At 38.2% G+C, this 16797-nt stretch overlaps 1 protein-coding gene across 1 annotated transcript in view; it reads left to right on the plus strand.

Moving 5' to 3' along the window:
- Positions 1 to 16307, plus strand: part of KLHL14 (kelch like family member 14) — a 76984-nt gene extending 60677 nt beyond the window's left edge. Inside the window, exons 6-9 of the mRNA XM_038391179.2 lie at positions 5012 to 5202; positions 5312 to 5470; positions 12464 to 12621; positions 14405 to 16307. Of these exons, the coding sequence (XP_038247107.1) occupies positions 5012 to 5202; positions 5312 to 5470; positions 12464 to 12621; positions 14405 to 14545 (649 nt within the window). The 3' untranslated portion in view covers positions 14546 to 16307. The remainder of the gene's footprint in view (positions 1 to 5011; positions 5203 to 5311; positions 5471 to 12463; positions 12622 to 14404) is intronic.
- The last annotated feature ends 490 nt before the right edge of the window (positions 16308 to 16797 follow it).

The raw sequence follows: 16797 nt of genomic DNA on the forward strand, positions 1-16797 counted from the left end.
GTCTCTAAGGTGCCACAAGTACTCCTATTCTTTTTGCGCATACAGACTAACACGGCTGCTACTCTGAAACCTAACATACTATAGATGCTTTTAGGGCCTGATACAGCATCCATGGAAGTCATTTGGAAAACTGCCATTTGCTTCAATGGGCATTGGATCAAAGCCCCTGGTGAAAGTCAGCTTTAGTTTCTGGTGGGTTTCTACCAAGAACTAGAAATCCTCTGAAGACTTGTGACTGCTCAGCATTTCCCCATTACTCTGTCTGGTGATAAATCACTGTTCAAAATGGTTAGTAACTTAAAATATTACAAAATGTTGTTGTAATGTTCTAATCATAATAGTCCCTTTTGCTGGGGGGCTTTAGAGTGAGACAATTAACCTTCACCCCTTCCACTCAGAATACATAATTCAGGCAGTGGTTAGTTATCTCTGGATAGAGCATCTAAGGATGGGGAATTTGCTGAAAAATTTTATTAGGAATTTCTTAAAATGTCTAATGTTACTTCCTAGCCTGTAATGACTTCCTCAGAGGTGTTACAGCATTTTGCATCAAGGTGTAACATGACAGTTTTTAGGAGACAGTATATCTAATTACAGAACTGCAAAGCAATCCCAGCTCCATTCCTTACTCATGCAAAATGCCTGGTAAAATCAACAGACAGACTAGGTGGGTGAGGTAATACTTTTTATTGGACCAACTTCTGCTGGTGAGAGAGCTTTTGAGCTTACACAGTGCTCTTCTTCAAAGTCAATAAGCTTTTTTTCCCAAATAAGGAGTGCAGGATTAAGCCCTATGTCCGTTGGCACAATGCAGGCACCATTGACAATACAGTCTGTTTAGTGGATCCTTTTTACTCATTATGGTCCATAAAGTCAAGACCTATGAAGGGATTTTAGTCTGAGACTAATCAACCAGATTAACTATAATGGTTCCTTTAAAATGCCTGTCAGGTAAATGTGGGTCTTGTGCACATACAGTAAATTCTTAAATTAAAAATCTGTGTAAAATCTGTGACGGATGAACTTTTATCTCAGATGCTGAAATCCATATTAGACTGATTTTATTTTTGAGTTATAAAAAAATATTCAAACATTTAATTCCCGTTATGGACTCAGTGCCACAGCAGCATGTTTTGCTTTTTCTTTAAAGCCAATTATTTTGTGCTGTTTGCTTGAGTTAATACTTAATATTTACTGGTGTATAACACTTTATTAGAATATTAAATAACTTGTTAGATATTACATTAAGTAAAAATTGATCAGTCCTGCCTTCTTACTCCATCCAGTAACGGTAGATGGACCAATATTCTGATCCAAGCACAATGGGATATTTTTTGAAGAGCATTGCATTTAAACTAATAAGTCCATTAAAAGGAAATATCATTATAGCATCATATTGCCCAACCTATGGAATTCACTGCTGCTAAATGTCAGACTCAAATGATGTTTCTAGATCTGAAGAGAAACCATCGGGTAGTTTCAGTCCAGAATTACAGGTTACAAAACTTAGTATCATTCAAAACATTTCCATGATATTTGGAATTTGGTATTCTTTTCAGTTAAAAGTTTTTATTTAAAGTTTCCTCTGCATTGTTTGTAACCTAAAAAATACAGCATTGTACCAGTGCTTGAGAAACAGAAAGTGAAGCTGTCTGGAAACTGCCAGCCTTGTTTTACTGTCCAGAGCCAAGTGAAATGAGAAAGTAAACAATATTTTGGAGACAAATAAAGTAATTTAAAACTAATTTTAATTTTTGGATTTATTAGTAAGTAAACTAAATGTAAGAAAAAAAACTTTTCCTCCAAAAATAATCTGATAGTATTCTTTTAAAAGATCCAGACTTTCTTATGACCACTAATAACATTAGTAGCTATTCAACCTAAGATTGGTTATCAAATTTAATGTTTCAGGGCATAAATTCATTGCCTGTGAGGATCAGGAAGGAATTTTGTCCTCCTTTCCCATGTACAGCATTGTAAAATGTAGTTAAGTTCATTATGGGATCTTTTTCACTGTCTATTGAAGCTTCAAGTATTGGCTACTGCTGGAGGCAAAATGCAGGACCAATACCCTGATCCACAAAAACAGTCCAGTATAATTTTTCTTACTAGAGTGGACAGTCTCTTCCCAGTTTTGCTGGGGGGAAATTCCTAAGGCTGAGACTTTTCATACTATATTGTAGTCTGGAGCACATTTTACAGCAATTAAAAGACTTTTAACTATGCACTGCTTTTACACAATGCTCTTATAAAGTATTTCATGAAGAAAAAAGATAAGGGAAACTTGAAATCCTTGCTGTTGGAGTTTCTGCATATGTGTATATATATATATATATATATATATATATATATACACACACACACATTTAATCAGAAGACTGAAGCATGCGTTTTCATTTTTGCTCCTAACAGTGACACTCTGTGGATGAAACTAGGAGTACACATACAGGACAATATTAAGATTTATCTATTTTTTGTTAAAATAGTAAGATCTGCCACTTGTAACTAGTGCTGTATATTGAGACTGAACAAAAGTTAAAGAGACTGCCAATTATGTAGATGTTTATATTATTGATGTCAAATTGTAATGGCTAAGCACCTTGTATATTGCTGACACTATGTAAATAACTAATTCAAATACGCACTTTTGCACAAAGAAAGTTGTTCATTAAAATATATTTTACATTTTATTGGACAATCACATGCCTCCTACATCTAGTAAATATTGTGCAGGCCTCCAAAGCTATCATATAGAAGGAGGATGTAAAATATTTTTGGCAACAAAAACATATAATTTATAAGTTGCCACATACTAAAATGGCTGTGATTATTAACAAAATATTAAATATATATCAAAAGGCAACATGGCATAATACATTTCCATAAACTCCAAAACTGGCAACAAACCCTCAATAACCCACCCCCCCACCATACAGTCCAACCATACTCACAAAAAAGTGTCTTAGCTGAATGTAGCTATGTAGGAAAATAATAGGGGATGTAGATTTTATTAAAATGTCCTGTAAATAGCCAGTACTAAGAAAAGACGGAAGAGTCAAGTTTATAAATGTTTAGTTAACCTCTCTGAGAATAAATTGATAGGGTACAAAATGTGTGTGATGTGCTACCTGATAATGCAGAGAATACATGGCAGCAACTTCTAGCTAACCACTGACTGATGGATGAAATGGTCATAATTTATTTTAACAGCTCTTGCTGAGGCCAGGAGCTACGTCCAGAGCTATTCCTCAGCCATCTTCTGCCATGTTCTCTTTTGGTATTAGCTGTGAGCCTTGTTCCCTCTGATAGCATTGCCATTCCTGTAGTATTTAGGTCTTGCACGTAAGGGTTCGATCCTGTATGTATGTTTGAGGTTGCCCATTTACCCACAAGATAAAAATAAAAGGCAGCACAGAAAGTTTAGAATAACCCAATTCCTCATAAGCAAGAGCACTGCTTCCTGGGCACCAAATCTCTCCTGCCTCATAGTAAGTATAAGGTCATGGTTGGAAGCAGCTAGACTGCATCAGACTTGGTCATTCTACTCCCTTGACCGACTCTGCAAGGGAGTGGCAACACACATGATTTGACATTTCAGTTCAGTATGGAGTATTATGCCTACTGTTTAGCCTTACTACCACCCCCACATAGCCTCAGCTCATCTTGTGCTCACTGCTTTGCTCCTTGCAAAGACTTGCAGGATCGAGGCCTAAGTAAAACTTGACAATCTGTGTGATGCCTTAGGGAACTTTATTTTGTGATTCAGAAGACTGGCTGCGTAATAGACAAAGGCTCCCCTTTTCAAACTTGGTTGCTTAGATATCAATTTAGGTGTCTTATATTAGCTACGCAAATTTGAAAAACTTGTCCAGTTGCTTTCTATAGGTGCTACACTCGCAAGTTATGAATTGGATATAGTATGTCAATTATACTGAGTAATTAGAACTGTAGTACTTGTAGTGTCTAAAACGCCAGTGTCAGTCTGGGGCATTCCCTTGGGAATGTTGCAAAAATAAGGATTGGAGGATTGGGCCCCTAAGTCTTGTCAGTCTAAACTATGTGCTAGTCCTAATGTACAGCTATTCAACACTGCTGTTTTCTTCCTCATACTGATGCTTTTTACAACTAAAGGGCCTGATGGTGCCATTCTTACTCTGGGAAATCTCCCATTAACATCAGGGGAGTCTTCCATAAGTAAGGATTGGCCCAAACTAGGAAAGTCTCAAAACACCCCCAATACTCTATTTTTATTCCTGTGGTAAACACTTAACATTAATTTCGAAGGACCCAGGAAAGCAAACTGTAGGAGAAGTTCTGTCAGCACACAGCCCTGACCAGAAACAATAATTAGCTTCCTGTGTACCTGAGTTGTATGTGAAACCACACAGATAGCTAAAACTTTGTTCAGAGTTAGTTAGTTGGACCTTTGTGAGTTAAAGGGCAGAAATGTAATACCGTGCCTAGCTTAAGGAAAGTAGTTCTATTTGCAGTACTGCAGAAAGAAGAAAAAAATGATAATTGAAGAAAAATTTTGATGATGTGGTTCTCTTAGTAAATTGGGAACAATGACCCTTGAAGGACCATAAAGAAAGTGAATGTCAAGATAATTTATTATTGTTACATTATCTACCTCATTTTTCACTTTGTCTTACTAAGTTGTTATATCCTTACAAAGAACCAAATGCCCCAAACATTAATAAGCACCTTTTTATCCTTCCGTGGTGTTAAAAGCAACAAACAGCTTTGGAGAAAAAGGTATTCCTCGCCAAATGTATGTGTGTTAATTGTTTTGACACGAAAAACAAAGTATTAATTTGATGCAGAGCACATATTTCATAGCAAACCAGATCCAATCTTTAAACGGCCCTAAACGTTTGAAACCTACAGACACTCCTTTTTGCAGTAGAACTTGAAGTAGCAGCTAATTTAGTTCAAGGAGTAGAACGAAAGAATTGTCTTAGTAACTAATTGGTTTATTATTTTTATTTATTTATTTATTTATTTACTCTAGGAGAGCCAGTTTCTATGCATGTCGGCTTGAAAAGAACTTGTATGTGATTGGTGGAAGAAATGAAACTGGCTACTTGTCCAGCGTGGAATGCTATAATTTAGAGACAAATGAATGGCGTTATGTATCTTCTTTACCACAACCTTTAGCAGCGCATGCAGGAGCAGTGCACAATGGCAAGATATATATTTCAGGCAAGTCTTTTTCCAATTACCGCTACATACAAAACTTCACAGGCAAATTCCTGTTGCAAGGCAACATCTTTATTTACATTTAATTAATGAAGGTATGTTTCCTTTGTAGGGGGTGTTCATAATGGAGAATATGTCCCCTGGCTGTACTGCTATGACCCTGTAATGGACGTCTGGGCCCGAAAACAAGACATGAACACCAAGCGAGCTATCCACACTTTGGCTGTAATGAATGATCGACTGTATGCGATTGGAGGAAACCATTTGAAAGGTCACCTTTTTATAGCAAAACAACATTTCAATGTCCTGTCTCTGGACAGAGGGTATTTCTGTTAGCTAGTCATTGTTAAACTAAGTTTAAAAACCCTGAAACACAATTTAACGGGATGCTTGAGCCAGCAGTTTTAAAAACATCTTATGCAAATTATTTCAAAATTATAACAGTACATTAAATATATGAGTAATGAACGCTTTGGATAATAAAAAAACCAGGACCTTCCATTACTCAAAAGCATGGACAATTTGTCATTACCATGAATTCAGTGAAACAGACTATTCTTTGACCCAAATGTAACAGCAATATGTTCCTAATCATTTTCTAAGATGTGAAGTAAGAGTTTTATTCAGAGCTGCACAGAGAAACAAACCCCTGGTTTAATGAAAAACCATCCATTAAATATTAGGACTAGAGACTTAAAATCCGTTTTTAATATTAAATGTAGCCTGTGAATTTTAATTCTTTATTAATTCTATTTAAAGGTCTCTTGTTTTCATGTTTTAAAAGCTTTTCTTTAATGACTAGTGTATAGGCATCCAGTGTTCTTTTTTCAATACATACATGCCACTCCCAATAATGTTAAAAGGATGCTGTCTAATCTAAACAATTTAAAAAATGAGTTTAAAGAAGTTTCATGCACCTCTCCTGCCCCTGTGTCTCCCTGACAATGTCTGTCATTTTATAATAAATTTGTTTGTTTTGTCTCCCCTGTTGCAGCATGAAAGAGCCACACAGACAAAAGGGGAAACTAACTGACAATGCAGGAGAAGCAGTGAAAATGACTATGGGTAAAATTTTCAAAAGTGCCTAAATGACTTAGGAGCCTAAGTCCCAATCAGACACTTGGGGTATGTCTGCATTACAAGTGAAGGTATGATTGTAGCATGCGTAGCTTTAATCAAGCTAATATGGGAAAAATAGGGCTATGTGTACACTATGAGCAAGGGATAGGATTCCCCTGCTTGTTTACACATATTCAAGTTATCTGTCATTGAAATAGTGTGAGTATAAAATAGCTATATAGCCACAATAGCACAGGCTGCAGAAGCATAGCTGAGTCATGCCAACTACATACCCACCGGTTTTAGCATGTGTATACGAGCAGGGGAATTGCACCACTAGGTTGTAGTGTAAATGTAACATAACAGTGTAGACATACAAAATTTCACAGGCAAATTGCTGTTGCAAGGCGATATCTTCGTTTACATTTCATTAATGAAGGTATATTTCCTTTGTAAGGGGAGTTCATGATTGAGAATATGTCCCCTGGCTGTACTGCTATGACCCTGTTATGGACAACCGTGTTATGATGACGCAAGCTTCGGCATGGGCTAGCAACAAGAGTACAATCCCTGTAGGGAGCTTGGGTACATACTCTGGTTGCTAGCCTGTGCTAAGGCCCATGCCACTCCATCTACACTGTTATTGTTACCTGTACTAGCTAGATTAATGTCAACAAGGGTATGACTACCTATGATACAATCATATCTTTGTTCGTAAACATAGCCTCATGCACTTTGGAAAATTTTCCCCTGTATTCATAGTTGGCTGAAGCACCTTAGCTGGTACATATAGGGACATAGGGAAGCATAAAGTCCCCTCAGTAAATAGCATTGTGGCAGATAGTGCCTCTATGCCAAGTGCAGAACTGGTTTAGCCAGTTCTGTGCAGCCTACAGGAGCATTCCAAGATGGGACAGGCCAAAAGAAAGAAGGAGTAGAAGCTATCTGTATACTGCACGCCTGAAAAGGCCACTTTAAGGTGCCAAGTTTGAAAATATTAGTCTTTGAGTTCTTTGAAATGTTGGTCTTTGAAACAGTTCTACACTAAAAAGTGAGGTTGACCCAGCTACGTTGCTCAGGGATGTTGAAAATCCACACCCCTGAGAGACGTAGTTAAGCCAATCTAACCCCTGGTGTAGACAGCGCTAGGTTGATGGAAGAAGTCTTCTGTCAATCTAGCTACTGCCTCTCAGGGAGGTGGATTAACTACAGTGATGGGAGCACCCGTGCTGTCGCTGTCATGTCTACACAAGCGCTGAAGCTGCACATCTGTAGTAGTTTAAATGTCATCTTAGTCTTATTCCCACAGAGCTCCATCATTCTTTTTTCTATTGGAATAACAAAATTAAGAGGTATGTAAAAACTGGAAATGTTCCCCACTTCATTTCTTCTTCTAGGCTCTATTTTGTCCTTCCCTGCAACAGAGGAAAGCAATAAGTAAAGGGACTTGTTTACTGCAACTTATTTGCTGCAACACTATGTACATTTAACTAAAGAGAGTGCATTTCCATATTTTTCATATTGCTCCCAGAAGTGCTTCTGCGTTGGACTCTTAATGTTTTATAGAGGATCAGATCCTCAGTTTAATAAATAGAAGGGTATCACTCCATTAGACTAGCACAGATATATACCAGCTGAGAATTTGGCCTTAAGATCGAGCCTACTCAATGTGGAGGTTTTTAAACAAAGTGCTTTGTTTTCCTTGACTCATATGTTCCATAGAGTAGCAAAATGTTGATTAAAGTATATTTGAACATGTGCTGATTAAAATTAAATGGAACTGTAATACACACTTTAGTAAGGTCTCTTTACTCAGGAAGTTGTGACCACAGTTCTGATCTCCCTGGTGGCATCTCCCAATTTCATCGGACAAATGAAATGGAACGTGTTAAAGAATTGTATTTTCTGCTGTATCATATTTTTGCTGTACCATATTTCAGCCATGGCTGAGTTGCTCTCTGTTGTGGGATATTTGCCATCTTTGCTCCCAAAATGCAGGCTGTTGTTTTGAGAAAGAATTCTTTGGAAAACATTTCTTCTTATTTGCCCTGTGATGAGGAGCTCAAAGAAGAACTGTAAGTGAAGGAATGGGAGAGTGGATTGTAGTGTGGATTCTTCAACAAGTACTGCATTGACTTGGGATAGTAAAGCACTCTTTTATGAAGCTGGATCTCTACTAGTGTTAGGGTCTTTATCTCATCATAACTAATTGTGGATATACTACAATTTTTAGGGGTGAGGATCTTTGACAGATTCTGCGCACACTGGGTTGGCCTCATTATGGTCCCTTGAAAATTCTGCTGTGATACAAAATCATTTCATCACCCCTGTTCATTCCTGACATAAACTAATAATTTTGCAAGCATCATTGTTATGGGCTACCCATATCACCAAATGCCCTTTCACAGAAAGTCTTAAATTCTCCTTCTCTTTTCTGTTTTCTGTTCCCTTTGATGAGAAAGAAGATAGAAATATAAAACAAATCATATTGCTGTAATTTTATTGCAATGTTCCTAAGAACAAAATTGTTTGGGCTCTCTTGAGATTTAAGGTATTTGATAAGAGGAAATGTTGTCTAAAGGATAGAGCATGTATTGGGAGCATGGACTCCTGTTTTCTATTTCTAGCTGATCAACTCAATACCTGTGTGAACTTGGCAAATCATTTAATGTCTATGGGCCTCAATTTACCTATCTGTAAAGCGACAGTAATACAATTTACCTCAGAGGGGCATTATGAGAATTATAGAATCATAATAGACTCCACAATCTAGACTGTAAGATGGTGCCAATTCTAAACCACATTTTGACCCCTTCTAAAAAATTCAGACTTGATCTCTGAAAGAAGAGAAGTTATTGTTGCCAATCTAACAAGCTGTTATCAAAAAAGAGTGGATTTACACTTTAAAAAAATTATTCTAACTTCTTTTGTCCACTCATAACTCAAAATAGCTTAACGTGAAGTTCTCCGAATTGTGTGATGCATTGTTCCCTAATGAAAGCTGGAGCACAGATCTAGTTTTGCCTTTTGTGAGTACCTAATTCTTTGTTTACATATATATTGTCTGTAGGCTTCCACATACAGATCTTAATTCTCCCATTCTGCTTGTATCTTTGTGCTACCATTCCAATTTGATGGAGTTTTACAATATCTTTGCATCTACTTTGTACAATTGTAAATGATTCCACAAGGTACAAAGCAGTAGAGAATCAATCTCAGAGAACCTAGATGCCTCAGATCTCCTTGACAATCTGGATACAGACCTGCAATTGGCACAATTACAACAGTGGTGGTGGCATTGGTAGCTGTTCTTCTCTTGACAAGAGTGGTATCATAAGGCTTCTCTTATGTGGCTTCTTCATTCTTTCCTTGCTGAGCATTCCCTGATGGTGACTTCAAGCAATTACTCATCAACTTTAAGGGAGCTCATATGTGGTGTTCCACAGGGCTCCATCTTGTCTCCCTCCCTGTTTCCATTCTTGTGTACATGGGGCCAGTAGGAGGGTTAGTGAGGAGGCATGGGCTGCAGTATGTTCATTTTGTTGATGATACCCATCTCTCCTTCGCTATCTTGTCTGATCCAGCCAGTGCTATTGCATGCTTTACTCAATGTCTGGGTGAGATTGGGGCATGGATGAGGTCTAGCTGGCTGAGATCAATGCCGATAATAATGAGGTGATACTGGTTTGGTTGTAGGAAGGAACGAGAGAGAGAGAGAGAGCGCGCGTTACATCTACCTCTTGCTTGGAAGACTTGTTCCCACCTTTTCACAATCTGGGGACGTCGTTGCATCCCAGCTGCTGTTTAATGATTTTATAGCAGCAGTGACCAGGAAGGCTTTTTTTCCATCTCAGTCAGGAGAGGGTGACCATTCTTTTTGTGGATGTGGTCTGTGTCACCATAATCCATGTCTTTGTCCCTTCATGACTGCTACAATGCACTAATGAGGCTACACCTTAAATCAGCAGGAAACTGAAGCTTATTCAGAATATGGCAGCCTGCTTATTAAGCAGAAAATCATTCTGGAAGCATATGACACCAGTGCTTCTGCATTGCCTATCTGCAGTTTCTGGGTGAGGTTTGAGATGTTGATTATGAATGATAGAATCCTAAATGGCTTGGAACCTGTCTACTTTAGGGATAGCTTCTCACCATGCATTATTGCTGCAGAAGAAGTCAGCATTGGTGCTCAAACTGGAACCCCATCTGTATAAAATCGTAGCTACTAGCAAGACATTCTACTTGAGGAAATCTAAACTTTAAAACTTATTCCCCATCCTGTGTTTGTCCAGAATAGCTTGGATCTGTTGATCTTCAGGGAACATTGCCCCCACTTCTGGGGTAGGATAATTGGTTGGTGAGGAATATTGCTTGGGGTCTGCTTTCATCATTTCTTAAGTTGGGGTCTGCTTTCATCATTTCTTAGTTATTTTCTAGTTTGGGATGAAGAGAAGCCTCTGGTTTGGTTATGTTTGTTATGCAGTTGTATTTTTAATTCATGACAGAGGCCCAGGAGTCCTTGGGTTAGGTGCTTTTTAAAGAGTTAGTATAAATTGAAATAGTTAAAGAAATAAACATTAGAGGAGTTTGCTTACATATCTGTATATTGGGTAAGATTTTTCATCATTCTTTTCTGAAATGACTTTTTCTAAACTTACTAGTGTTAGGAAGAAATAGAAAATTTTTATTTTTATTTTTTTTAATAATAGAGAAATTTCCTCATTAAAAAGATTCATTGAGAAAGTGCTACGGTTCTATCTAAATATTTATTAATTTAAAACAAAGTTGTTGTAAATAAAATATTTTTAAAAAGCAAAAACTCCAAACATCTGAAGTCAGGAAATTCTAAGTTAAGGTTTAAAAACAAACAATTGAAAATTAAGAAATTTTAGTTTTTCAAAAACCTAATCATTGGAAAGTCTCAAAATACTCAGAACATTTTCCATCACTAGCTTTATCTTTCTGTCCCTTTACCCTCACTTCTCCTCCAGTTATAGGTGGAAGACCCTCACTAGTGGCCATATGGAATAAATGCCAGTTTTCCCTGAATAACTTAGATTGTTGCATTATGATAGCATCTGCAGGTATCCTGCTGGCCTGTATCAAGTATAGGTATATTTTAGGCCTTTATTGTAAGGGTAGGCTATTTGGGAGTCTTTCATCATATGATCAGGGTGGATGTGGAAAAAGCTGACCTCTGGTTTTGGTGGTATGGGGCTTCTGAACTATATAAGTAAGGTTTCAGAGTAGCAGCCGTGTTAGTCTGTATTCGCAAAAAGAAAAGGAGTACTTGTGGCACCTTAGAGACTAACAAATTTATTAGAGCATAAGCTTTCGTGAGCTACAGCTCTGTAGCTCACGAAAGCTTATGCTCTAATAAATTTGTTAGTCTCTAAGGTGCCACAAGTACTCCTTTTCTTTTTATAAGTAAGGTTAATAGTGTAAAATTGGGTTCCATCTATAGTTGTTGTGTGTTGCCTATTTGTGGAGGGTAATGTAAGACAATGTGGTCGCTGGCCTGTGGGAGATCTCTGTGATGGGGAGCGGATAGTTTTGCAGCTCATAGGCCAGTACGGTATCTTTATTCCTGGATAGTAGGTGATTGTGGAAATTAAATGCAGGATAGTGGTTGGGGAGTTAAGGTTGGTATTGGAACTGTTACTGTGTATTTTCAAAAAAAAAAGAAAATGAGTACTTGTGGCACCTTAGAGACTAACAAATTTGTTTGAGCATAAGCTTTCGTGAGCTAAAGTTCACTTCATCGGATGCTTTCGGTGGAAAATACAGGCTGTACTTTCCACCGAATGCATCCGATGAAGTGAGCTGTAGCTCAGGAAAGCTTATGCTCAAATAAATTTGTTAATCTCTAAGGTGCCACAAGTACTCCTTTGCTTTTTTGCAAATACAAACTAACATGGCTGCTACTCTGAAACCTGTGCATTTTCACACTTTTTAAAAATAGGTATGGGCCCAAACCAAAACACTGCATACAAATTCACCGCAGAATTTCAGATCCAGACTTTGCACCTCAGGCATGTATCTCCTGACTTTCATATTTTTTAGAAAATTCCTATTACTATTACCATTCAACAGATACCTATTAGAGGTGGCTGCAGTTGTTCTTTATAAATAAATGTGCCTTTTAAAAAGGATCTAGAAACTTAAAGATGCCTGCTTTAAGTTATTTTCTAAATATTTTATTCAGGTTTCTCCCATCTTGATGTCATGCTTGTGGAATGCTATGATCCAAAAGGTGACCAGTGGAATATTCTTCAGACTCCTATTTTGGAAGGTCGCAGTGGCCCTGGATGCGCAGTTCTTGATGACAGTATTTACCTTGTCGGAGGCTACAGCTGGAGTATGGTGTGTACCTGTTTTATGAAAATGGCTCCTCAGGCAATTTTTAGTTACTGTCTGAAAAAAGTTGTGCCTATTCTTTTTTTCCTTCTAAAAAATGCTGAAAATATAAATCAAGGGCTGTCAAAATCTTGGATGCATTGAAAATGTTCTTAAGGCTGATTTACAGCTTGGTTAGTAAAGCTGGCATTACTTATTGATTTTTCTGATGGAAATAATCTTATTTCATTTCCAATTTTATTTTATTATGAAAATATAGATTAAGGGCTGAGTCTCAGATTTTTAAAGCTGTATAGGTGTTGCTCCACTTAGCGTTGCACTGCCAAACTGACTTAGGAGCCTACGTCTCATTTACAGAAGTGATTTAGGCAATTAGGACATTAACTAATAGTGGGATTTAAATGACTAAGTGCATAACTCACTTTTGAAAATGGGACTTACGCTCTTAAATCAATTAGGCGTTGCAACGCTGAGAGCAGCAATGCTTAAATAGCTTTAAAACTCTGGGCCTTAGCCTGCAAACGCAGTTGCTTAAGTTACATCCATAAAATACACACATACATTTAAAACAAGAAGTTTCACTGACCCCTGGGGATTGGGCATGCAAAACAGGTGCTGTGAAATATTGTAGTCTAAAGGATTTAGCACACAGTCGGGTTTCAAAAGGTCTGGGGTTATAATCCCAGCTCTTCCGCTGGCTCCCTGCATGGCCTGGCGCAAGTCACTTCACATTCTAAGTTCCCCAAAGGGGACTATTAGTATTTACCTACCTGTTTTATTCTGTTGTTGTGTGGTTTAATTGATGTCATACAGTGTTTTGAAATCAGGATTGATGTCAGTGGTACAGTACCATAAAGTACTACATAAAATTAAGTGTTATTGATTGAACATTCTGTGTAAAGTGCCTATTTGCAAGTGTGTATCTGCCTGCACAATTGCCTTTTGGCACCCATGTACATTTTTATAGGTTACAATACATGCAATTGTTTTGAAAATGTAGCCCTACATGTACATTTTGACTTTATTAAACAAGCATAATTTTAATGTATGTTTGAGATCTTGCTTCCCTTACTTACATGAATAGTCCCATTGACTTGGACTGAAATATTTTTACAAACACATTGAGCCTGGTTCTCCTCAAACTTACACTAGCTGTACAGCACTGTAGCTCTGTTGACCTCTGATTTACTGCCAGGTAAGAGGAAGATCAGCCCCTCTATAGCTGACTTTAGAAAAAATGAAGCAAAGCTTTGGTAATGTTATTTGCATGATCTACATGAGTATATGCACTAATGAAGTTGGGGAAGAGGACATGGATGGGTTTAAGACAGCTTCAGGGTTTTTTTAATCTGAGCATTAGTCACTTGTAGGGAACTTTTAGCATTTTTTCATTATTTCAATTTCATTTTAACATAAGATATTTTAGAATAAATTATTTTAATTTGTACAAGGTGCAGTGGTACAAAAGAAGGGTGTAGTTTGGAAAAATTGAGTAGTGGTTTTGTGTCCCTCAATACTTGTATAACTCACCAAAGACACTTTTAGGGGAACAACGAGGAGTTGTTTTTGAGGACTAACATGGCTACCCCTCTGATACTTTAGAGGAACTTGATTTTGAGAGGGTGAGTGTTCAGCACTTTATGACAATTGAACCTCTTTAATGTGTCTCAAGTTTGGCATCCAAAAATCACTCGTTACTTTTGAAAATCTTGGCCTTTTATCTTTACATCAAATTTGCCATTTGACTTTTACTCTCACAATGTTCCAGTAAGATTTTGTTCTATTCTAGGGAGCCTACAAATCTTCTACTATTTGCTACAGTCCTGAGAAAGGAACCTGGACAGAACTAGAAGGAGATGTAGCTGAGCCACTTGCAGGTCCTGCATGTTCAACTGTCATACTGCCAGCCTGTGTACCGTACAACAAATAATGTTCCAGAAGCACTGAAATGAACAATATTACATTCTGGAAAGTAATGACGGGTGACGTAAATATTTTAATAGATCAGAATTCCTGGCAAAACAAAACTACCGTAATTGACCCCTTATTTCAGATTTATGCTTTAAAAGCAAACTCGGAACAAAAAGTCTCATCTCAGATAGATGCCGGTGTCTTGTGAAGCAAGTAGCTAGAACACACCGAACATTACATGCTGACAGACTGCCATTTCAGACTGATTTTAACTTTTTTCCCCGCTACAGAAATATTCTTCACATGGATTTTAACTTTTAAAAATGAAGGCTAAATGTCCAAATACAGCCTGAAAAGACAAGATCAGTTTTGGGCATTGTATTCTACCTGCATGTGATCTATGTGAAGTCATGAGGATGTTGTGTTCATGAATGCTTCAAAACTCAGCTACCGAAAAGCTCACTCTGCATTGCAGAACTGTCTCCTCCTCTGTAATCCTAACCTACAGCTACTTCATATGCTCTGCAAGCAACACAGCATCAAAAGATCATAAAAGGTAAAGAAATGTCATTCCATTTTTGCACAACTTGGCTTCTCATACACTCTGCCTTCAAAGTCCCCATTATGTAAGTGTAGTGAAGAGCAGACTACAATGAAAGTGATGCTTTACAGAACACTTCTTGCAATAGTGGTTTTAAGGATTAGGAACAAATTCTGCTCTTAGTTACACTGGTATAAATGCATAGGCACTCCACTAAAACCAATGGAATGAATGTTTTTATAGCTAGTGTGACTGAAATCTTGGCCTAAACCTCAAATTCTGGGTTTACAAAGTAAGTTTTTCTCAAAGCAGTTAAAAGACAACACAGTCCATTAATACAGTAAACAAACAAGAATTCTTCTTCATTTTCACTAACATTAGAAGTAAACACACTTCCTATTTGCTTTCAAAGACAAGAACACTGAATGTAAGCATAATGGTACCTCTTTGGATTTTTAAATTAGTATGCATAGAATTGCAGGGACTCTGGTAACTGGCTAAAATCCTCGTCTCTGATTTACCTTCAGATTTCATAATTTGAAGGGTTTTCCCTGTTGATCCAGAAAAATACAGGGCTGGATTTTTCACTGCCTTATACCTTGTTTAGTTGTTTACATCTGGTAAAGTGAGTGCAAAATGCTACCAGATCAGAACAGTCACATGTTACACCCACTTTACACAGTGGTACTTGATTACATAGGGTGCAAGGCAGTGGCAAATCAGGCCCTATGTGTTTTTATGCTTATGTCTTCCTTTTGCAGCAGTAATTGACTTACAAATACTATGCCTGGTTCTCCAATTCCTCTTGGCTTGCATAAGGATTTTGACCTATATACAATGCATATAAAATACTTCTTCTTCGAGTGCTTGCTCATGGTGTGTGTGCTCACCACATGCATCAGTGCCAGAAGTTTTTCCCTCAGTGGTATCTGTTGGGGACCAGCTCTGGCACCCTCTAGAGTGGCATGTATATACACCGTATAAGGGACACCACCGGCCCTCTCAGTTCCTTCTTACCGCCAGTGAGGGTGCTGGAACATCTCCTTTCTTCGGCAAGCACTCTTACCCAGTGTTCTTCCTATTGTTTAGTGTGTAAATAGTTCTTAGATAAGTAGTTATTTTGTTCTCTTAATAGTACTGTAGTTAAGTTAGATAGTCCCCTAAGGGACTTAGCTCAGGGATGGGGCATGCCTCAGTCCCTGGGCTTAAAGCCTTGTGATCGCTGCAAAAACCCTATGCCAATCAGCAACTGTCATCAAAGCTGCTTGAAATGTCTGGGGGAAACCCATATTAGCGATAAGTGTCACATTTGCGAGAGTGTCAAGCGAAGAACTAAAAAGGAGCAGGATATAAGACTGAGAGCGCTCCTCATGGAGTCGTCCCTTGCGCCAAACTCCAAGCCGCTGAGATCAGACTCCGCTCCGAGCAAACAGTCATCAGTGCGAAATGTGCCACCGGCACCAGTGTCCCAGTGCCGGTCCCAATCCCCAGTACCTATTAAAATGCAAAGGAAGCACACCTGGACAGGGCGTTCCCCGACATCCCATACTGAAAAGGAAAAGTCTGAAGAAAATCATAGGCCCGTAAGGGACAGCATGTCTCTGGAGCCCAGCCAGGCACCTACATTGCTGGCTAGGCAACCCAGCCCTCCTAGGGACCCACCAGCCATCCCAGGTAGTGGCAGAGGTTCCCGGCACCTGGAGGTTCCATCCATGCCGGAATCCTTCCAG

This window comes from Dermochelys coriacea, chromosome 2 (assembly GCF_009764565.3).
Source record: "Dermochelys coriacea isolate rDerCor1 chromosome 2, rDerCor1.pri.v4, whole genome shotgun sequence".
Lineage (NCBI taxonomy): Eukaryota > Metazoa > Chordata > Testudines > Dermochelyidae > Dermochelys > Dermochelys coriacea.